Source organism: Chrysemys picta, chromosome 10, assembly GCF_011386835.1.
Source record: "Chrysemys picta bellii isolate R12L10 chromosome 10, ASM1138683v2, whole genome shotgun sequence".
Taxonomy (NCBI): Eukaryota; Metazoa; Chordata; order Testudines; family Emydidae; genus Chrysemys; species Chrysemys picta.
The window spans coordinates 6890826-6908820 of record NC_088800.1 but is presented as its reverse complement, the minus strand read 5'-3'; the positions used below and the strand labels follow the sequence as shown (position 1 = coordinate 6908820).

The 17995-nt window shown below is 49.2% G+C and overlaps 1 protein-coding gene across 3 annotated transcripts in view; it reads left to right on the top strand.

The window, feature by feature from the left end:
* The window catches only part of LOC101953943 (gonadotropin-releasing hormone II receptor-like), a 51826-nt gene extending 36528 nt beyond the window's left edge, over positions 1–15298 (top strand). For 2 of the 3 annotated variants that reach the window (XM_065559200.1, XM_008172454.3), the window contains exons 2-4: positions 2518–3033; positions 11167–11368; positions 12228–15298. In XM_065559200.1, coding sequence (XP_065415272.1) covers positions 2521–3033; positions 11167–11368; positions 12228–12637 — 1125 coding nt within the window. In that variant the 5' untranslated portion in view covers positions 2518–2520 and the 3' untranslated portion in view covers positions 12638–15298. Of the gene's footprint in view, positions 1–924; positions 1122–2517; positions 3034–11166; positions 11369–12227 lie in introns of all 3 variants that reach the window. The other variant, XM_065559199.1, reaches the window with a different exon arrangement.
* Positions 15299–17995: the final 2697 nt, after the last annotated feature.

Sequence of the window (17995 nt, the reverse complement as noted above, 5' to 3'; positions counted from 1 at the left end):
CCCAGAGCTCGGCAGGATGTCTCTGTTCTGCTGAGAAGCAGGTGAGGTTTGTTATACGCTGGAAGTTGGAATCAGATATTGATAGGCAGCCCTGGAGATCAGATTAATAAGGACTGAGAAAATGTCATGAGCCTTGACACCAAAGATGGATGACACCTGGAGCTGGTTTGTTTTGGAAAAATCTTGTCAGTTGGGTTTGGGTTTTGCAGTGATATGGCATTGGTTCAGAATCAGGTCCTTTCCTGTCTGGACCCACAATGTTCAGGGAGCGTGTGTGTGCATGTTTGTACCTAGGGATTCGTGTCAATGGTTCTAATACAGGTCCCTGACTATCTCCAACAGAGCTGGGCAAAACCAGTCGTGGCGTGGTCTTGCTAAACCTTGTCATTCATGAGTTTTGTAAAACAAACCTGACAACCCAGTTCAGCCGGGGGTCCTATTTTTTTTTTTTTTTTTTGGACTCCCAAAGTTTGGCAGATTCAGGCCAATGTCCCATCTCCACTTAGCAAGCAATAAGTTTAGATCAGAGTTTTAAAAATGTCCTTGGGCCAAATTCCTTCCTGGTGTAATATGGACCGACTACAGGGGTCTCACACCAAAGATGGCCTGCTGTGTCAAATCCTTCTGAGTGTTGTCTGTGTTGTGCTAACATAGCTCCGTGCTCCTGTTCCAGGGAATAAACAGATAAAATTGGCAGCCCTGAAACCTGTTCATGCTGTAAGTGAATCAATGTTAGATGGTGATTGCGAGGCATTTTTCTGGGCAGAGTGCAGGACAGGCCTTTGCAATATGGGCCACTGTGTTATCGGCTGCTAGTGTGCAGAGACTACTGCCTGTCCTACTGACCAGTGTTCTCCCATTGTTTCCTTGTGCTCCTCCATCAGTGTGACTATACCCATCTGTTTCCTCTTGTCTTATACTTAGGGTATGTCTTCACTACCGGCCGGATCGGCGGGCAGCAATCAATCCAGCAGGGATCGATTTATCGCGTCTAGTCTAGACGCGATAAATCAACCCTCGAGTGCTCTCCCGTCGACTCCTGTACTCCACCGCCGCGAAAGGCGCAGGCAGAGTTGACAGGAGAGCGGCAGCAGTCGATTCACCGTAGTGAAGACACCGCGGTAAGTAGATCTAAGTACGTCGACTTCAGCTACATTATTTACGTAGCTGAAGTTGCATTTCTCCCCCCCCCCTTAGTGTAGACCAGGCCTAAGATTGTAAGTTCCTTGGAGAGGGGACCGTCTTTTTGTCCTGTGTTTGTACAGCGCCTAGCACAATGGGGTCCTGCTCCATGACTAGGGCTCCCAGGCAATACAGTAACACAAATAATGAATAATAATAATATAATCCCAGTGACCTGAACAGGGCAATATGCAGGTGTCTGGGGTGTCATAGGTTCATGGCGGCTGTGCTAACATGGATAGGAGAGGTATTTTTGCTCAGATTGCTGCCTCCCATGGAAATACTTATGAGGAAAGGAAGACTCCATAGGTCTCCGCCTCATGGAGCTTTCCTGGGATTGTGGTGTGGAGGGATGGGATTTGACACCTCTTCTCTGCACACAGCGTACAACAGCCAGTGGTTCTATCTCCAGAGCCACAGACCCAAGCTCACTGCACAACAGCAGACCAGGGGAGAATGTAAACAAAGACACTGGTTTGGACACCCCTACTCTAAAGAAAAGTGCCAACGGGTCTTCAATGAGGAGTCAGACCCTCTGTTTTTAATGTCTTATCACATGGATCTTCTCCCACACCCAGTATAAACTCCATGGAACTCAATGTATCTACTTCAGAGCACCACAATTCCAGAGATTCTCAGTATTTCAAGTGCATTTTAACTCCTCGTTAGACCAGAGGGTCTCTATTTTTGGTCAAACGACCAGCTGGGTTCCACCAAGCTCTTACTGGATCATCTGCACAGTTGGCTGGTCACATGGGACTGTCGCCTCCTTGTTTCCACCTGCTAAGCAGCATTGAAAAGTGCTTAAAATACATTTCCATGTGAGCGGTTGCTATAGTCACCATGGAGATGATGTGTTGTTATGAGGAGGAGGAGGCGATGGGCCCCACAATAGCAAATGGAAGAGGATGCAGCTCAATGGGACAATCTGTGTAGTAAGATGTGGTCCACATTATGGAAACTAGGCAACTGAGAAGAAATTGTACTGTTGTTTGTTGCTTGTCTCTGCCTGTTTGTTTGTCTGTCTGGTCTTTCAGCCTGTATACTCTTTGAGGCAGGCACAATCTTTTGGTTTTAATAGTCGAAGTTTCATAGAGTTTATGGATAGACTGGACCTTTAGATTGTCTAGTCAGACCCCACGCCCAACTTATTGGCCCTGGTCGGGGCCGGTAAGGCACTACCAGTTAAGAATATTAAAACATTTGAGAATCCTTGGCTAAGCCTATCGAACCTCCCTCTCCATCACATTTAAAGCTGTCCCATGCTAAATGGACACCTGACAGGGATTTTAGGCCTAGCGTTCTTCTCTGATTTTGCCATTTGTTCTCCTGCAGGGAATGCCTGAAGAACGGGACCTTATGACGCCTCCTCAGTCAGCTGATGTCGTGGATGAAAACCTCTCTGTTTCCGGCTGCCCCGAGCCCTGGATCGAACCCACTTTCACGCTAGCAGCCAGGGTCCGTGTGATCGTCACCATCTGCTTTTTCCTGATAGCAGCATCCAGCAACTCAGTTGTGTTATACAGCATCATGAGGAAGAGAAGGAAGTCCCATGTCCGACTGCTGATACTGAGCTTAACGGTGGCAGATTTACTGGTGACCTTCACGGTCATGCCCCTGGATGCTGTGTGGAACGTGACGGTCCAGTGGTACGCCGGGGACCTGCCGTGTAAATTGCTGAACTTCCTCAAACTCTTTGCCATGTACTCTGCAGCGCTGGTGCTTGTGGTTATCAGCCTAGACCGGCATTCAGCCATCCTCCACCCCTTTGCCTTCGCTAATTCCAGTCGACGCAACAGACTCATGTTATGCGTCGCTTGGGTCATGAGCCTTCTGCTGGCCTCGCCCCAGGTATGAGCGCAACTCCATTGTAAAGCTGGGGTTGCTTCAAACAGGAAGTGCCACACTTTAGAATAAGCAAAAGTGAACGGCCACCTTGCGCTGGGCGAATGGTTTGGGGGATGATCAGGAATCAAGAGGAAGGATGGTCCAATGGTTAGGGCACTAACTGGGGACTTGAGTTCAATTACCTGCTCTACCATGGACTTCCTGTGTGACCTAGGGGAAGTTGCTCAGTGGCTCTGGCCCTCAGTTACCCATCTGTACAATGGGGATAATAGCGCTGCCCTGCCTTGCAGGGAGGTTGTGAGGATAAATCCACTAGAGATTGTGAGGTGCTCAGATACTGCAGCGATGGGAAGCCATCTGCAGTACCTAAGCCAGACTGATAATATGCCCATTATTTTCCAAGAGGAAGCCAGGTCCTAACTTGTTGCTGAATTTTGGGGAGTTCAGGCCTGAGATATTCTTGCAGCTGGCACAGATCCCATCTCAGCACAGCTATAGTAGGGAAGAGCCTCATGGTTTAGTGTCCCATCCCCAGCACACAGGGAGGTGTTCAAATCCGGTTACGGTTCAGGTCTGCAGATGTTGAGGTAGATAATAAGAAGTGGGACTTCTAGAACACTTATGAACATAAGAACATAGGAGCTGCCATACAGGGTCAGACCAATGGTCCATCTAGCGCAGTATCCTGTCTTCTGACAGTGGCCAGTTCCACATTCTCCAGAGGGAATGAACAGGACAGGGCAATTATTGAGAGATCCATCCCCTGTCATCCAGCCCCAGCTTCTGGCAGTCAGAGGACACCCAGAGCATGGGGTTGCATCCCTGAACATCTTGGCTAATAGCCACCGATAGACCTATCCTCCATGAATTTATCTAATTTTTTTTTTTGGATCCAGTTATACTTTTGGCTGTCACAACATCCCCTGGCCATGAGTGCCACAGGTTGACTCTGCGTTGTGTGAAGAAGTCCTCCCTTTTGTTTGTTTTAAACCCACTGCCTATTAATTTCATTGGGTGACCCCTGGTCCTTGTGTTATGTGAAGGGGTAAATAACATTTCCTTATTCACTATCTCCACACTATTCATGATTTTATAGACTTCTAAGCATATCCCCTTTTAGTCGTCTCTTTCCCCCTGGTCTTTTTAAATCTCTCCTCACATGGAAGCTGTTCCATACCCCTAATCAGTTTTGTTGCCCTTCTCTGTACTTTTTGCAATTCTAACATAACTTTTTTGAGATGAGGCGACCAGAACTGCACGCCAGTATTCCAGGTATGGGCGTACCATGGATTTATATCGTGGCATTATGATATTTTCTATCTTATTATCTATCCCTTTCCTAAGGGATTCTGTTTTCTTTTTTGATGGCTGCTGCACATTGAGCAGATGTTTTCAGAGAACTAATTTTACGGATGTTAACTCATTCATCATCACCGTGCCCTAGGGAGAATGGTAATTGTTACAATCTCCATTGTACACTGGGAAAATGAGACGCGGGAAGGTGAAGTAACAGGCCCAGAATCTTGGAAGAACTTGCTGCCTGAGCCCGGACTATAACTTGGGAATTTCTGGCTTCCACTCCCATACACCATGCCTGTCTCTTGAACCACTCCAGGTTCTCCAAAGTCTATGGTCAGTGCATTCTGCAGCTATTAGAGTATCCTGGAACTGAGCCCTTCTTTGCTCACTGCCCCTTTCTCATTGTTCCAGCTTGTGAGGAAGAGTGAGTCTGCTTTGAGCAGGAGGTTGGACTAGATGGTCTCCTGCGGTCTCTTCCAACCCTCATAGTCTATGATTCTATGGTGGTGATGCTGTACCATGGCGCCGCCAGAAAATGTCAATTGAAATTTTGACTGGGCTCAGCTTTGGAGGCAGTACCTCCTAGAGTCCATTAGCTTCAGTGGGAATCCATTAACTCTTGAACCCCATTCTTTGCATGGGGATGTGTTAGCTCTTGTATTCCATTCACTTAACTTCTTCTTAGTGAATGCGCAACATGACTCCGGTGGCACGTGGCCAAGATTCATCATCGAATTTGTTCCCCTGGCTGGATCATTAGCTTCCCAGGCCCAGGCCAGGGACTGACAGGGAGTGAGACGTGAACGCTGATCCATGCTCCTCATTCACTTACCTGGGAATGTATTTGCTATAGAATTCTATTCTTCCTGTGGTGTGAGCTGATCTCGAGTTAATGAAGCTGAGCTGAGTCACACCAGCTGAGGCCACGCCCCCAGATTTCTACAGTGATCCATTTGCTATTGGCAGAACTTTCTTAGGGACCTACCTTGCCGCCACCTTATCTGCGCAAGGAAATTCAATAAGAGAACTACACACAAATCAGCTCCTGATACAATGGCCAAGCATCCAAAAGATAATCGCATCCATAACTCAAACTACAGCCAGATTCTGCTCCGTTATGCACAGATGACCTCATTCATTGGGTTGCACAGATGGGAATGAGAGCAGAATTTGGTCCTATGGCTTTCGGATTTCATGATGTGCAATAGGGTTGATCAACACAGCAACTGGGCTGCCCTTGTTTAACTCACTGCGGAGGATGGATTATTTTGCAATGTGCAAATAAACCGAGCCTTTGAGTCAGAGTGAATCACAGAACAACAGGTGGGGTGTTGTCACTTCCACACTAAGCGTCCATCTGCTGGGCAAAAAAATCCCTGAGTCTGCGCACATCAGAGCCTGGGTCAGCTGACTCGGGCTTATGGGGCTCACGCTACGGGGATTAAAATAGCAGCAGTGAGGTGGGTCTCAGAACGCAAGCACCTGCTCGAGCAGGAATGTCTACACTGCTGTTTTTAGCCCCATATCACAAGCCCAAGTCAGTTCACCGCGGCTCTGAGGCTCGCTGCCATGGAGTTTTTTTTCTGCAGTGTAGACGTATCCTCAATGATTGCTGCCGGGGGAAGGCAGGTGGAGAGCTTCTGTCCCAGGTTGGTCCCCATCAGAACATCTCTTTGCCATGTTCCTTAGCACATCTAGCAAGCCTGAGGAACTAGACTGAGTATCCCCAACTGCAGTTCGTAGTTTCCCAGTCCAGTGTGTGTGGAGATTTGAAACCCCCCTGGCTGGCTTAGATGGTGCTTCTGGCTTTGTCCATGATGGGCTATTTTGCCAAATATTTCCCCCGGTTGTTACCACTAGTGCTCACAAGGGTCGACACTCTAGAATGGCCACATTGCCGCTGATCACCAGCGTCTTAAGCCAACATGTTGGCAAGACCTGCTCAAGCGAAGGTTAAACACCATGGTGCTTAAAATACCATCCGCTGCCTACACTAACCCCCCCTCATTGCTACCCCCAGCGGAGCTGAAATGCTGGCAGCTAGGGTTACCATTCGTCCGGATTTACCCGGACATGTCCTCCTTTTTCTGCTAAAAATAGCGTCCGGGGGGAATTTGTAAAGCACTCACAATGTCCGGGATTTCCCCCCTCCCCCGGCAGAGCAGAGCGAGCAGCTGGGAGGGCTGCAGGAAAGTCCCGGGCTGGACTCCGGAGCAGCTTCCTCCTCCCTGCATTCTGAGCCTGCAGCTCCTCCTCCTGCAGCCCGGTCCGGCAGCACTGTGCAGGGCCAGGGACCGGGTTTTGTTGTGCTGGAGAGCTCAGCCAGGTGTCCGGCTGGCACAGAGCCCAACACCCTGTTCTGAGCAGCAGGGTAAGGGGGCCAGGGGGATTCTGGAGGGGGCAGTCAAGAAACGGGGGGGGGGCTTTTGGGGGGGAGTGGAGAAAGTTTTGGGCAGTCAGGGTACAGGTAGGGGGTAGGGTCCTGGGGGGCAGTTGGGGGGGGTCTTAGGAGGGGGCAGTTAGGGGACAAGGAACAGGGAGTCTTAGGTAGGGGGTGGGGTTCTGGAGGGCAGTTAGGAGCAGGGGTCCCAGGAGGGGGCAGTCAGGGGACAAGGAGCGGGGGGGTAGGGGGCTGGGAGTTCTGGGGGGGAGCTGTCAGGGGGCAGGAGTGGGGAGAGGGATCGGAGCAGTCAGGGGACAGGGAGCAGAGGGGTTTAGATGGGTTGGGAATTCTGGGGGGGAGCTGTCAGGGGGCAGGAGTGGGGAGAGGGATCGGAGCAGTCAGGGGACAGGGAGCAGAGGGGTTTAGATGGGTTGGGAGTTCTGGGGGGGGCTGTCAGGGGGTGGGGAGTAGTTGGATGGGGCGTGGGAGTCCCAGGGGTCTGTCTGGGGGTGGGGGTGTGGATAAGGGTTGGGGCAGTCAGGGGACAAGAGGCAAGGAGGCTTAGATAGGGAGTGGAGTCCTGGGGGGCAGTTAGGGGCAGGGGTCCCAGGAGGGGGCAGTCAGGGGACAAGGAACGGGGGGAGGGTTGGGGGTTCTGGGGGGGCGGGAAGTGGGAGGGGCAGGGGCGGGGCTAGGGCGGGGCTCCTCCCGTCCTCTTTTTTGCTTGTTGAAATATGGTAACCCTATTGGCAGCAACAGTAGCGAATTTCAGCAAAAACCCCCAGTGTGACCAGCTCCATAGACCACTCTTCTAGGCAGCCGACAGCATTCTTTCAGTGGGTAGATGTGAACCATGTTATAACTATGCTGGGCTGCAACCACCTTGCCAAATGACTTCAAAATGCAATTGCTACAGAGAGATGCTGTAGTGTGGACATGGCCTAAAAGCCCAGAACTAACCAGCTTTCTCTTACGTCTGTTGCTTCTGCTACCATTGCGAGCCCCCCTCCCCCCACTTTGGGGAGGCTAGCCACACGCCCCCCTCCCTTCCACCCGAGGCCCTGCCTCTATCATGCCCACCCTCTGCTGGAGCCCTGAGCGTCCCCCGCCTCTATGGCCAGAGGAGCCCCTGCTGAACTGCCCTGGGCTGCTGGCTGCCCCCAGCAACTGGCCACAGCGCTGGGCCACTGGCTGGCACCAGCACCGGGCCATCCACCGGCCCCACCCACCTACTGGCATCTGGCCGGAGCTGAGCTCCCGCCAACTTAGAAGAGAAGGTGGCACGTGGGCAGGGCCAGGGCCTGGGTTAGGGCCTATTATACCTGCCACCCATGTCTGCCATTATTTCAAGCTGCTCCTGTTCTAAATACAGTGGTTTCATCCGTGCAATAGTCAAAAACACCCAGCAGGAAATGCGCAGTAGCATAACACTGTCACTAGCGACCTGTATGGTGGAGGAAACCTGCTTGATGATAACCTGACATTACCTCTTTGGGCCCAGATCCTCAAAGGTATTCAGACACCAAACTCCCACTGAAATCTATTGGAGTTAGGCACTTAACTACCTTTCATAGATTCTAGGACTGGAAGGGACCTCGAGAGGTCATCGAGTCCAGTCCCCTGCCCGCATGGCAGGACCAAATACTGTCTAGACCATCCCTGATAGACATTTATCTAACCTACTTTTAAATATCTCCGGAGATGGAGATTCCACAACCTCCCTAGGCAATTTATTCCAGTGTTTAACCACCCTGACAGTTAGGAACTTTTTCCTAATGTCCAACCTAAACCTCCCTTGCTGCAGTTTAAGCCCATTGCTTCTTGTTCTATCCTTAGAGGCTAAGGTGAACAAGTTTTCTCCCTCCTCCTTATGACACCCTTTTAAATACCTGAAAACTGCTATCATGTCCCCTCTCAGTCTTCTCTTTTCCAAACTAAACAAACCCAATTCTTTCAGCCTTCCTTCAGAGGTCATGTTCTCAAGACCTTTAATCATTCTTGTTGCTCTTCTCTGGACCCTTTCCAATTTCTCCACATCTTTTTTAAAATGCGGTGCCCAGAACTGGACACAATACTCCAGCTGAGGCCTAACCAGAGCAGAGTAGAGTGGAAGAATGACTTCTCGTGTCTTGCTCACAACACACCTGTTAATGCATCCCAGAATCATGTTTGCTTTTTTTGCAACAGCATCACACTGTTGACTCATATTTAGCTTGTGGTCCACTATAACCCCTAGATCCCTTTCTGCCGTACTCCTTCCTAGACAGTCTGTTCCCATTCTGTATGTGTGAAACTGATTTTTCCTTCCTAAGTGGAGCACTTTGCATTTGTCTTTGTTAAACTTCATCCTGTTTAACTCAGACCATTTCTCCACTTTGTCCAGATCATTTTGAATTATGACCCTGTCTTCCAAAGCAGTTGCAACCCCTCCCAGTTTGGTATCATCCGCAAACTTAATAAGCGTACTTTCTATGCCAATATCTAAGTCGTTGATGAAGATATTGAACAGAGCCGGTCCCAAAACAGACCCCTGCGGTACCCCACTCGTTATGCCTTTCCAGCAGGATTGAGAACCATTAATAACAACTCTCTGAGTACGGTTATCCAGCCAGTTATGCACCCACCTTATAGTAGCCCCATCTAAATTGTATTTGCGTAGTTTACCGATAAGAATATCATGCGAGACCATATCAAATGCCTTACTAAAGTCTAGGTATACCACATCCACAGCTTCACCCTTATCCACAAGGCTCGTTATCCTATCAAAGAAAGCTATCAGATTGGTTTGACATGATTTGTTCTTCACAAATCCATGCTGGCTGTTCCCTATCACCTTACCACCTTCCAAGTGTTTGCAGATGATTTCCTTAATTACTTGCTCCATTATCTTCCCTGGCACAGAAGTTAAACTATCTGGTCTGTAGTTTCCTGGGTTGTTTTTATTTCCCTTTTTATAGATGGGCACTATATTTGCCCTTTTCCAGTCTTCTGGAATCTCTCCCGTCTCCCATGATTTTCCAAAGATAATAGCTAGAGGCTCAGATACCTCCTCTATTAGCTCCTTGAGAATTCTAGGATGCATTTCATCAGGCCCAGGTGACTTGCAGGCATCTAACTTTTCTAAGTGATTTTTAACTTGTTCTTTTTTTATTTTATCTGCTAAACCTACCCCCTTCCCATTAGCATTCACTATGTTAGGCATTCCTTCAGACTTCTCTTCAACTTTGAGGAATTGGGCCTTGGTCTCTCATATCCACAATATGGTGTGTCTGGACTATGACTGCTATAAAATGTTTAACCTGTCCTCCTTCCAGTGTTTATTCAGTGTGCAAATTTCAGTGCTGCCAGGGCAGCCCGGGCGGGAGACTGAACATATAAAGGGATTGGCATTTTAAAAGGCGAATAGAGAGACTTTTCATTCAAAAGATGCTGCTGCTTCAGACAGCGCTAGGAACATCTGACACTAATGGAGATAAGTGGGGTGTATTGTCAGCTCAGGACAGGAAGCCGCCATCGAGTGAAAATAAATCTTGTGAGCATGAATTCTACGGTGCTGTTGTAGCAGCACAAAAGAATTCTGAGTTCCCGAGAGAGATAAATGGCTCTTCACCCAGTTACTGAATCCATCAAATATTGCATGGCTGGGAACAACAATGTTTAAAATATCCACACATTGGCTTATGGGCTCAGTGGGGGTTATTTTCTGCTATTAGGCCAAGTATGTTTTGGATAAAAATTATTCCACTATCATGGAGAACAGCATCATAATACTTAGAAAGGAGAGACAGATCCACCCCAACTCAAGGACTTTATCTCTGATTTATTTATAAGAACCTGGCTTATAGAATTAATTGATGCGTTTGCTAGTAGTTGGTAGCATGTTGTCTATTGGCACAAAGTAAGGAATAATTACAATAATGGCTGAGGTTTATGATCAAGGCCTGGAGAAAAACGCAATGAGCTTTTAATTCCAACAGAACCCATTTTTCGCCTGCTGCAGCTGCTGCCCAAATGTCGCAGTGTCGTACTAGCGCATGAGAACTGGACAGTGGAATTGACCATGAATGGACCAGACCATTGCTTGAGATGAGTGACAGGCTGAGTCAGCAAAGAGCATGTCTGATGACAAGTCAATATGCAGCCTCGTGCTCTGCTGATGAGAGCTAGAACAAGACTTAATGTGGGGACGGATTATTCCGTATCTGCTACTGCAGGGTTCTAACACCCTCCTCTAAAGCATCTGGTGCTGATCACTGTCAAAACAGTGTTTTGAATTAGATGGACCTGTGGTCTGACCCAATCTGGCAAACCCTATGTAACAAGACTTTCTAAATTCTTTTTGGGGTTTAATAATTGCCAGAAAGTGTTGCCAGTAAGCCCAGGAAGGAGATTGTCATTGTGACAGTGCCCCTTTAAGAACGATCTCTGACTAACTGTTTCATTCTTAATTTCAGCTTTTTCTTTTTCACCTGCACACTGTCCCGGGTGTCAATTTTACCCAGTGTGTGACCCATGGAAGTTTCCAAGAGCACTGGGAAGAAATCATCTACAACATGTTCACCTTCACCACCCTCTACGTCGCCCCACTGAGCGTCATGATTGTCTGCTACATCCGCATCATCTGGGAAATCAGTAAGCAACTGAAGATCAACAAGGGTGAGTAGGCTGCAGCTATTTAGCATTCAGTATACTTCCATGTGATCTTATTGGCATTGCCGAGACGTTGTAATTTTCCCTGCCAGAGCCCTTAGATTTCATAGCCATCTCTTGTTGCGTAATGTTAGCATCGTTGCCTGACATCTCCAGGCTTAGAAAATGAGAAACAGCAGGTGTGTTTCTGGGGATGGCAAGTCCTCGCTGATGGAAAATAATGGACAGCGGAATAGGGGAGCCTTGTAATGTAATACGTGGTGAGAGAGACTGCACATATAGTGGAGAGGGGCGCAGAGCATGGAATCTGCCACCCCTCTCTGCCCACTTCTTCCAGGAGTATCATGGAGACCTGCTACTGCCTCCTTCAGGCCAGGCGAGAAGAGATGGGGAAGGTGTGCAAGGCCACCTCCTCTTCAGACTCCTGCATGGCTGGGGTAGGGTCAGGCCTCAATCCAGTCAAGTGACTTTATGGTGATGAAAGGCAGCAGCCTTGAAAATGGATATCCTTATTCATCCCCCCCCCCCCCCTCCCCGGGAGAGGCCCAACCCGCGCCTTGTGCATGGCTTTATGTCCCACTGAAGCCCTTCAGGGTGAAATACAGCCCAATACAGAGAGCCAGTACAGGCCTCTGGGCACTACTTCAGCCCCGTGGTAACTCAATTCAGCTGCAGTTTGGGCTTAATCCAGTGCTCACGGAAGTCAATGGAAATGCTCCCACTGACTCCAGTGGCCTTTGGATCAGGCCTAAATCTTGAAGTCAAACTCATACTGATTGTGGGAGGCCGGGCTGTGAATGTTGGTCTCTTCCTGGTTGTATGCTGTTGCGTGGTATACAATTATCCCTTTGACTCTTCCCGGCAGGTCTAGCAAGAAGCAAAAACGACCACATCTCCAAGGCGCGAATGAAGACCCTCAAGATGACCGTTGTGATAGTTGCCTCCTTCATTATCTGCTGGACCCCATATTACCTCCTGGGCCTGTGGTACTGGTTCCAGCCAGACATGATTCAAAGTATGCCCGAATACATCAACCACAGTCTCTTTCTCTTTGGCTTGCTGCACACGTGCAGCGATCCTATCATTTACGGTCTCTACACTCCTTCCTTCCGAGAGGATATGAAGGCGTGCCTTAGAGGAATAGAAACAGTAATCACGGGGCAGGAGAGAAACAAACTGATGTCCAGTTCTGAGATGAACATAAAGGACTACATTATAAATGGCGGAGCAGCTTCGGGCGCTTCCAACGGCACAATCATCCACACGGTCTGCTAAAGAAAAGCATCCGGCAGGAGGAAAGGAACTCGGTGCTCTTGATCGGGGGCGTTGCGTTGGCCAGTACCTCCTATTATGGCGACTGCCTGGGAAGTACAGCAGTAACGCTGGCATGTCGTTCAGCCACCCTCCCCGCCTGGATTAGGTTCGAATGGAACAGTCACCAGAAACTGGTAACTGAGAGCTGGCTTCTGCGGCACTCATGCTGAGTATCACCGTGCTCTCCAAGGGGTCTGTAAGGGGTCCGGACTCACCCCGGCGGCGCCTCCTGCTGGTCGTCCAGGGAATTAGCTCACCAGCCTCTGGAGCACCCTCTGCAGGGCGGTGATCCGCCTTGCTGCCTGTTCTGGCCCCCATGTCCCTCCCAGGACCCCTTGCCCTGGGTGCTGCCCCCTGGCAATACCCACACTCGCTGGGTCTCCCCTCCCAGGGGAACCCCCACCCACTAACCCCACCTCACCTCAGGATAAGGCCACTGCCAGTCACCAACTAGCCCCCACTCCCTGGGGCAGACTGCAGTATAGGCCACTCATCATCAGGAAGGTTGGGTTTGGACCTGCTGCCTTGGCCTAGCTCTGGGCTGCCCTCTGCACCCCCCAGTACCCCTTGGCCTCCTACTAGGCCACAGCCTGGGGCTTTCCAGGCTGGAGCTCCCCAGCTCCTCAGCCTTTCCCCAGCCCTGCTCCACCCAGGTCCTCTGTGTCTAGCTCCCCGCAGCCAGGCCCTTCTCTCTCTGAAGGCAGAGAGAGACTCTTGAGCTCCTGGCTCCCAGGCTCTTTATACAGGCCAGCTGGGCTCTGATTAGGGTGTGGTCCAGCTGCAGCTCCTTCCCCAATCAGCCCAGTAGCTGCTTCTCCCAGCCCCAGCCTTCTCCCAGGGCTATTCCAAACCCCTCAGGGCAGGAGCGGGTGTCCAGCCCGCTACAGGGTCCCATTGATTCCCCCTTATTCCGGCCCTGGGCCCTTGTGCTCTGGTTCCGAGGACCCCTTGGGACCATGGGAGAGACTCAGAGAGGGGCTGGCGTCCTGCTACTCCACCAGCTCTGTAGAAATTGTTTGCACAGATCCTGTTCCCCACAGGCTAGTTCCACCCCCTTTATGGCCTTTTTATGCTGCTCTGGGGCCAGGTGCAACTTGCTGCAATGATTCTAGAATTCAGTATCTGCCAGCCTCCTGCCAACCACTGTTATTCTGGAAAAATACATTGGCTTCTAAAAAATATAGAGAAAGGGCCAGATTGGCAAAAGAGCATCCTTTCCTTTTGGCCTCAGCGGGATCATTCGTGGGGCAAACGGTACTCCGGTGCAGAGGTGTTTGCAGAACCAGTGATGGGCTGTGTGGTTCTCACCGCTGTGACTTCCATGACAAGAATGAGACATTTCAGGTTTTGTCAGGCAAAGTCTTGGTCTTGTCTTCCCAACCAGCCTGCTACTGACATCCCCTCCTCTGTGAATTTCTACTCATCTGTCCAGTATTAAAAGCAACTCACGTGACTCAGTACGTGCAGGTGCCAGCCCTAATGCTTCACTGTCATTTCTGTGACTGTTTTGAATCCCTGGAAAGTGAGCTTGTGCAGAGTGCTTGTTTTGTACTTTTTGATCTATGTCCGGTGGAAATAAATGGTTAGTGGATTGGTTCTGGAAAAACCTTTAGCTGTGTCCATGCCAGGGACCAGGACTCTTGAAGTTATGTTCACCTTGGAATTGACATGATTACAAATAAAAGATGCCAATGTGGGTATTTTAGTAGCTTGAGGACATATGGTTTTCTGCCTGATCGGTGCAGAGTAACAATGCAACTCATCCCCGTTTAATCTTAATACAATGGAAGCCATATTGTGCCCTCACATTTGGGCCCAGTGATGCAGGAGGTTCCTAGGGCTTAAACTCCTCTTCTGGCCAAATCCGGCATCCCCTCCAGAGGCAAAACTCTCCCTGAGGTGGGAGTTTGGCCTGTGCAAAGACTGAAGGATCAGCCCCTGGTTGTTTAGTTGTTGTCCGTATTAAAGGATACGGTCATCGAGAAAAGAGAGACACAACCCCCCATTGAAAAGCTGTGACAAAAACCCAGCCCAAACTCTTCCTTCTGCAGCCCTGGGCAGCCACAAGGTGGGGACCGCCACCTGGGCTTTCCAGAGTGCTCCGCCATTTACGCTTGCAGCTTAGCTGGTTTAAGACGAAGGGTGCCGTGGCCGTTGATTAGCTGTGTCGAAGGCAGCATCCTCCAGCAGATTCAAAGTGGACCAAGACAGGAAGAGCGGCTCCCTTAGTCACTCTGGGAAATGAATAGCTTCACCTCCCATAGCCCCATATTTTGCTGCCTTGGCATGAGTTTTTTAACTGTGACCCCTGAAAATGGAGGTTGATGATGCATAGGCTAATGGGCTTCAGACTAGGGCTGTCGATTAATCGCCGTTAACTCACACGATTAACTCAAAAAATTAATCGCGATTAAAAAAATTAAGCGCGATTAATCGCAGTTTTAATCGCACTGTTAAACAACAGAATACTAATTGACACTTATTAAATATTTTGGATTTTTTTCTACATTTTCATATATATGGTATTCTGTGTTGTAATTGAACTCAAAGTGTATATTATTTTTGATTACAAATATTTGCACTGTAAAAATGATAAAAGAAATAGTATTTTTCAATTCACTTCATACAAGTACTGTAGTGCAATCTCTTTGTCGTGAAAGTATAACTTACAAATGTAGATTTTTTTTTTTGTTACATAACTGCACTCAAAACCAAAACTATGTAAAACTTCAGACCCTACAAGTCCACTCAGTCCTACTTCTTGTTCAGCCAATCGGTAAGATAAACAAGTTTGTTTACATTTACAGGAGGTAATGCTGCCGTCATCTTATTTACAATGTCACCTGAAAGTGAGAACAGGCATTTGCCTGGCACGTTTGTAGCTGGCATTCATAGAATCATAGAAGATTAGGGTTGGAAGAGACCTCAGGAGGTCATCTAGTCCTACCCCTTGCTCACAGCAGGACCAACCTCAACTAAATCATCCCAACCAGATCTTTGTCAAACCGGCCCTTAAAAACCTCTAAAGATGGAGATTCCACCAACTCCCTAGGTAACCCACTCCAGTGCTTCACCACCCTCTTAGTGAAATAGTTTTTCCTAATATCCATCCTAGACCTCCCCCACTGCAACTTGAGACCATTGCTCCTTGCTCTGTCATCTGCCACCACTGAGAACAGCGTATCTACCATGTCCACCGTATCTACCACGCCTCCCAGTTTAGTGTCATCTGCAAACTTGCTGAGGGTGCAATCCACGCCATCCTCCAGATCATTAATGAAGATATTGAACAAAACCGGCCCCAGGACTGATTCTTGGGGCACTCCGCTTGAAACCGGCTGCCAACTAGAAATGGAGCCATTGATCACTACCTGTTGAGCCCGACAATCTAGCCAGCTTTCTATCCACCTTATAGTCCATTCATCCAGCCCACACTTCTTTAACTTGCTGGCAAGAATACTGTGGGAGACTGTATCAAAAGCTTTGCTAAAGTCAAGGTATATCATGTCCACTGCTTTCCCCATATCAACAGAACCAGTTGTCTTATAAAAGGCAATCAGGTTGGTCAGGCTCCAGGGCCTCTCTCCAGCCTCACATTTCCTGTGCTCATGTCAATTACAAGTAAAACTCTCGCACCGTTGTGGGCACTGTTGCAGCCCCTCGGTGCCATCTGCCAGGCTGGGCTTTCAATAGGGAAAGATGCTGGCAGCCGATCGTGAGCACTTCCGACCACAGATTGCTGGTTTGTACATCTGACCAAATGTTCAGCATAAATCCCACCATTAGGTTTGGAATGAGAAATAAATGAGTTTTGCAGGGTTTTGTTTCACTCGCCTCATAATACTTCAAACCTTGTAGGGTAAAGACCCAGCAACTGGACACAGCTAATAGGACTGAGCTCCGCTGTAGTGCTTTTCATTCACAGATCTCAAAGAGCTTTGCAAAGGAAGATACATTTCATTAGCCCTATTTTAAAGGGGAGGAAACTGAAAGCCACTTTGCACAAGGTCCTACAGCAGAGCTGGGGATAGAGCCCAGGACTTCTAGCCCAGCGTCCTAACCTGTGGCCCACGCACCCGGATTTTACTTTGTATGCTCCACGGGATGAGTCTCTTTTCATGTTCCTAGAATCCCTAGCGGCTCCCCGCTTCCCATTGCTAGCACCTTCGAATACCAGAGGCGAAGAGGAAACACACTCCTAGCACGTTGCAATAGTGCTTCTGCTAGCAATCTGTCACAGATTCAAGCTCCCACTCCTTGCTATTACTAATGCACTGGTACTTCTGCAGCACCTGCTGTCCATGGCTTTCAACATGCTTTATAAATGTTACCGTTACAGGGCAAATCCTGGACCCCAGCTTCAGTGGTTTGGCTGTTGTTTGGGAACCACCAGGAGAAGGAACCCTAAGACCAGCAGGGATGTGTCAATCAGCTGCTATTGGGATCCAGAGGAAGACAGGCTGGCTCTGGCTGATCTGTTCAGGGCTCAGGCAGAATAAGCCTTCATTCAGTAGTGTCTGAGGGTGGGTGGGCGCAGAGCCGCATTGAGGCATATTTGCGCCCCCTAGAGGTGACGCCTGGGGAACATACAGAGTCATGTGCACACCCCCTCCCCCTCCGACCAGATTTCTGCCTTCCATTTAGCACAGAGGTTGGGCACACGCCACAATTTGAAAATCGCTGTGCTAAATGGAAGGCAGAAATCGGGGGGGGGGATATGACTGCCCCCACATGCCCCATTTTTCTGCCCCCACGGCTTTGCGCCTTGGGCAGCTGCCCTGCTCTCCCTGCCCTGCTTACGGCCCTGGGTGGGTGTGTAGGGGAAGCAGGAGGTGTGGCCAGATCAGAAGTCACAAGTTGATAGTGACAGAGCAGGAGCTGGGACAGGAATGTAACTGGCCTCAGGGCAATTGCAATGACCTCTCATGCTGACGTCTCTTTTATTGCCAAGCAACCTCTGGTCTGTGCTAAGAATGCAGATTTCCAAATTTAAAAGAAAGGGCCCGATCTTGCACTCTTTATTCAGGCAAAATTCCCAGGAGTCAGTGGGAATTAGACTTGAGTCTGGTGCAAAAGATGCCCGATGGGACTCTCATATCCCAAGCAAATGAAAGGTACTGAGCATTGCTGCTTGGACATCATGGGAGCACTGGCCAGATGACTCCATCTCACTCAGTCATCCGCATGTAGGTCTGACGTCCTTACTCCACTTTTACTTACCCCTTACTTGAGTTCTCATTGGCTTTAGCTCCAGCTGGAGTTCGCCCGAGGGAAGGACCTTGGGCTCTGGCCCCTCTGGTGTATTCCTCAGCGCGATTC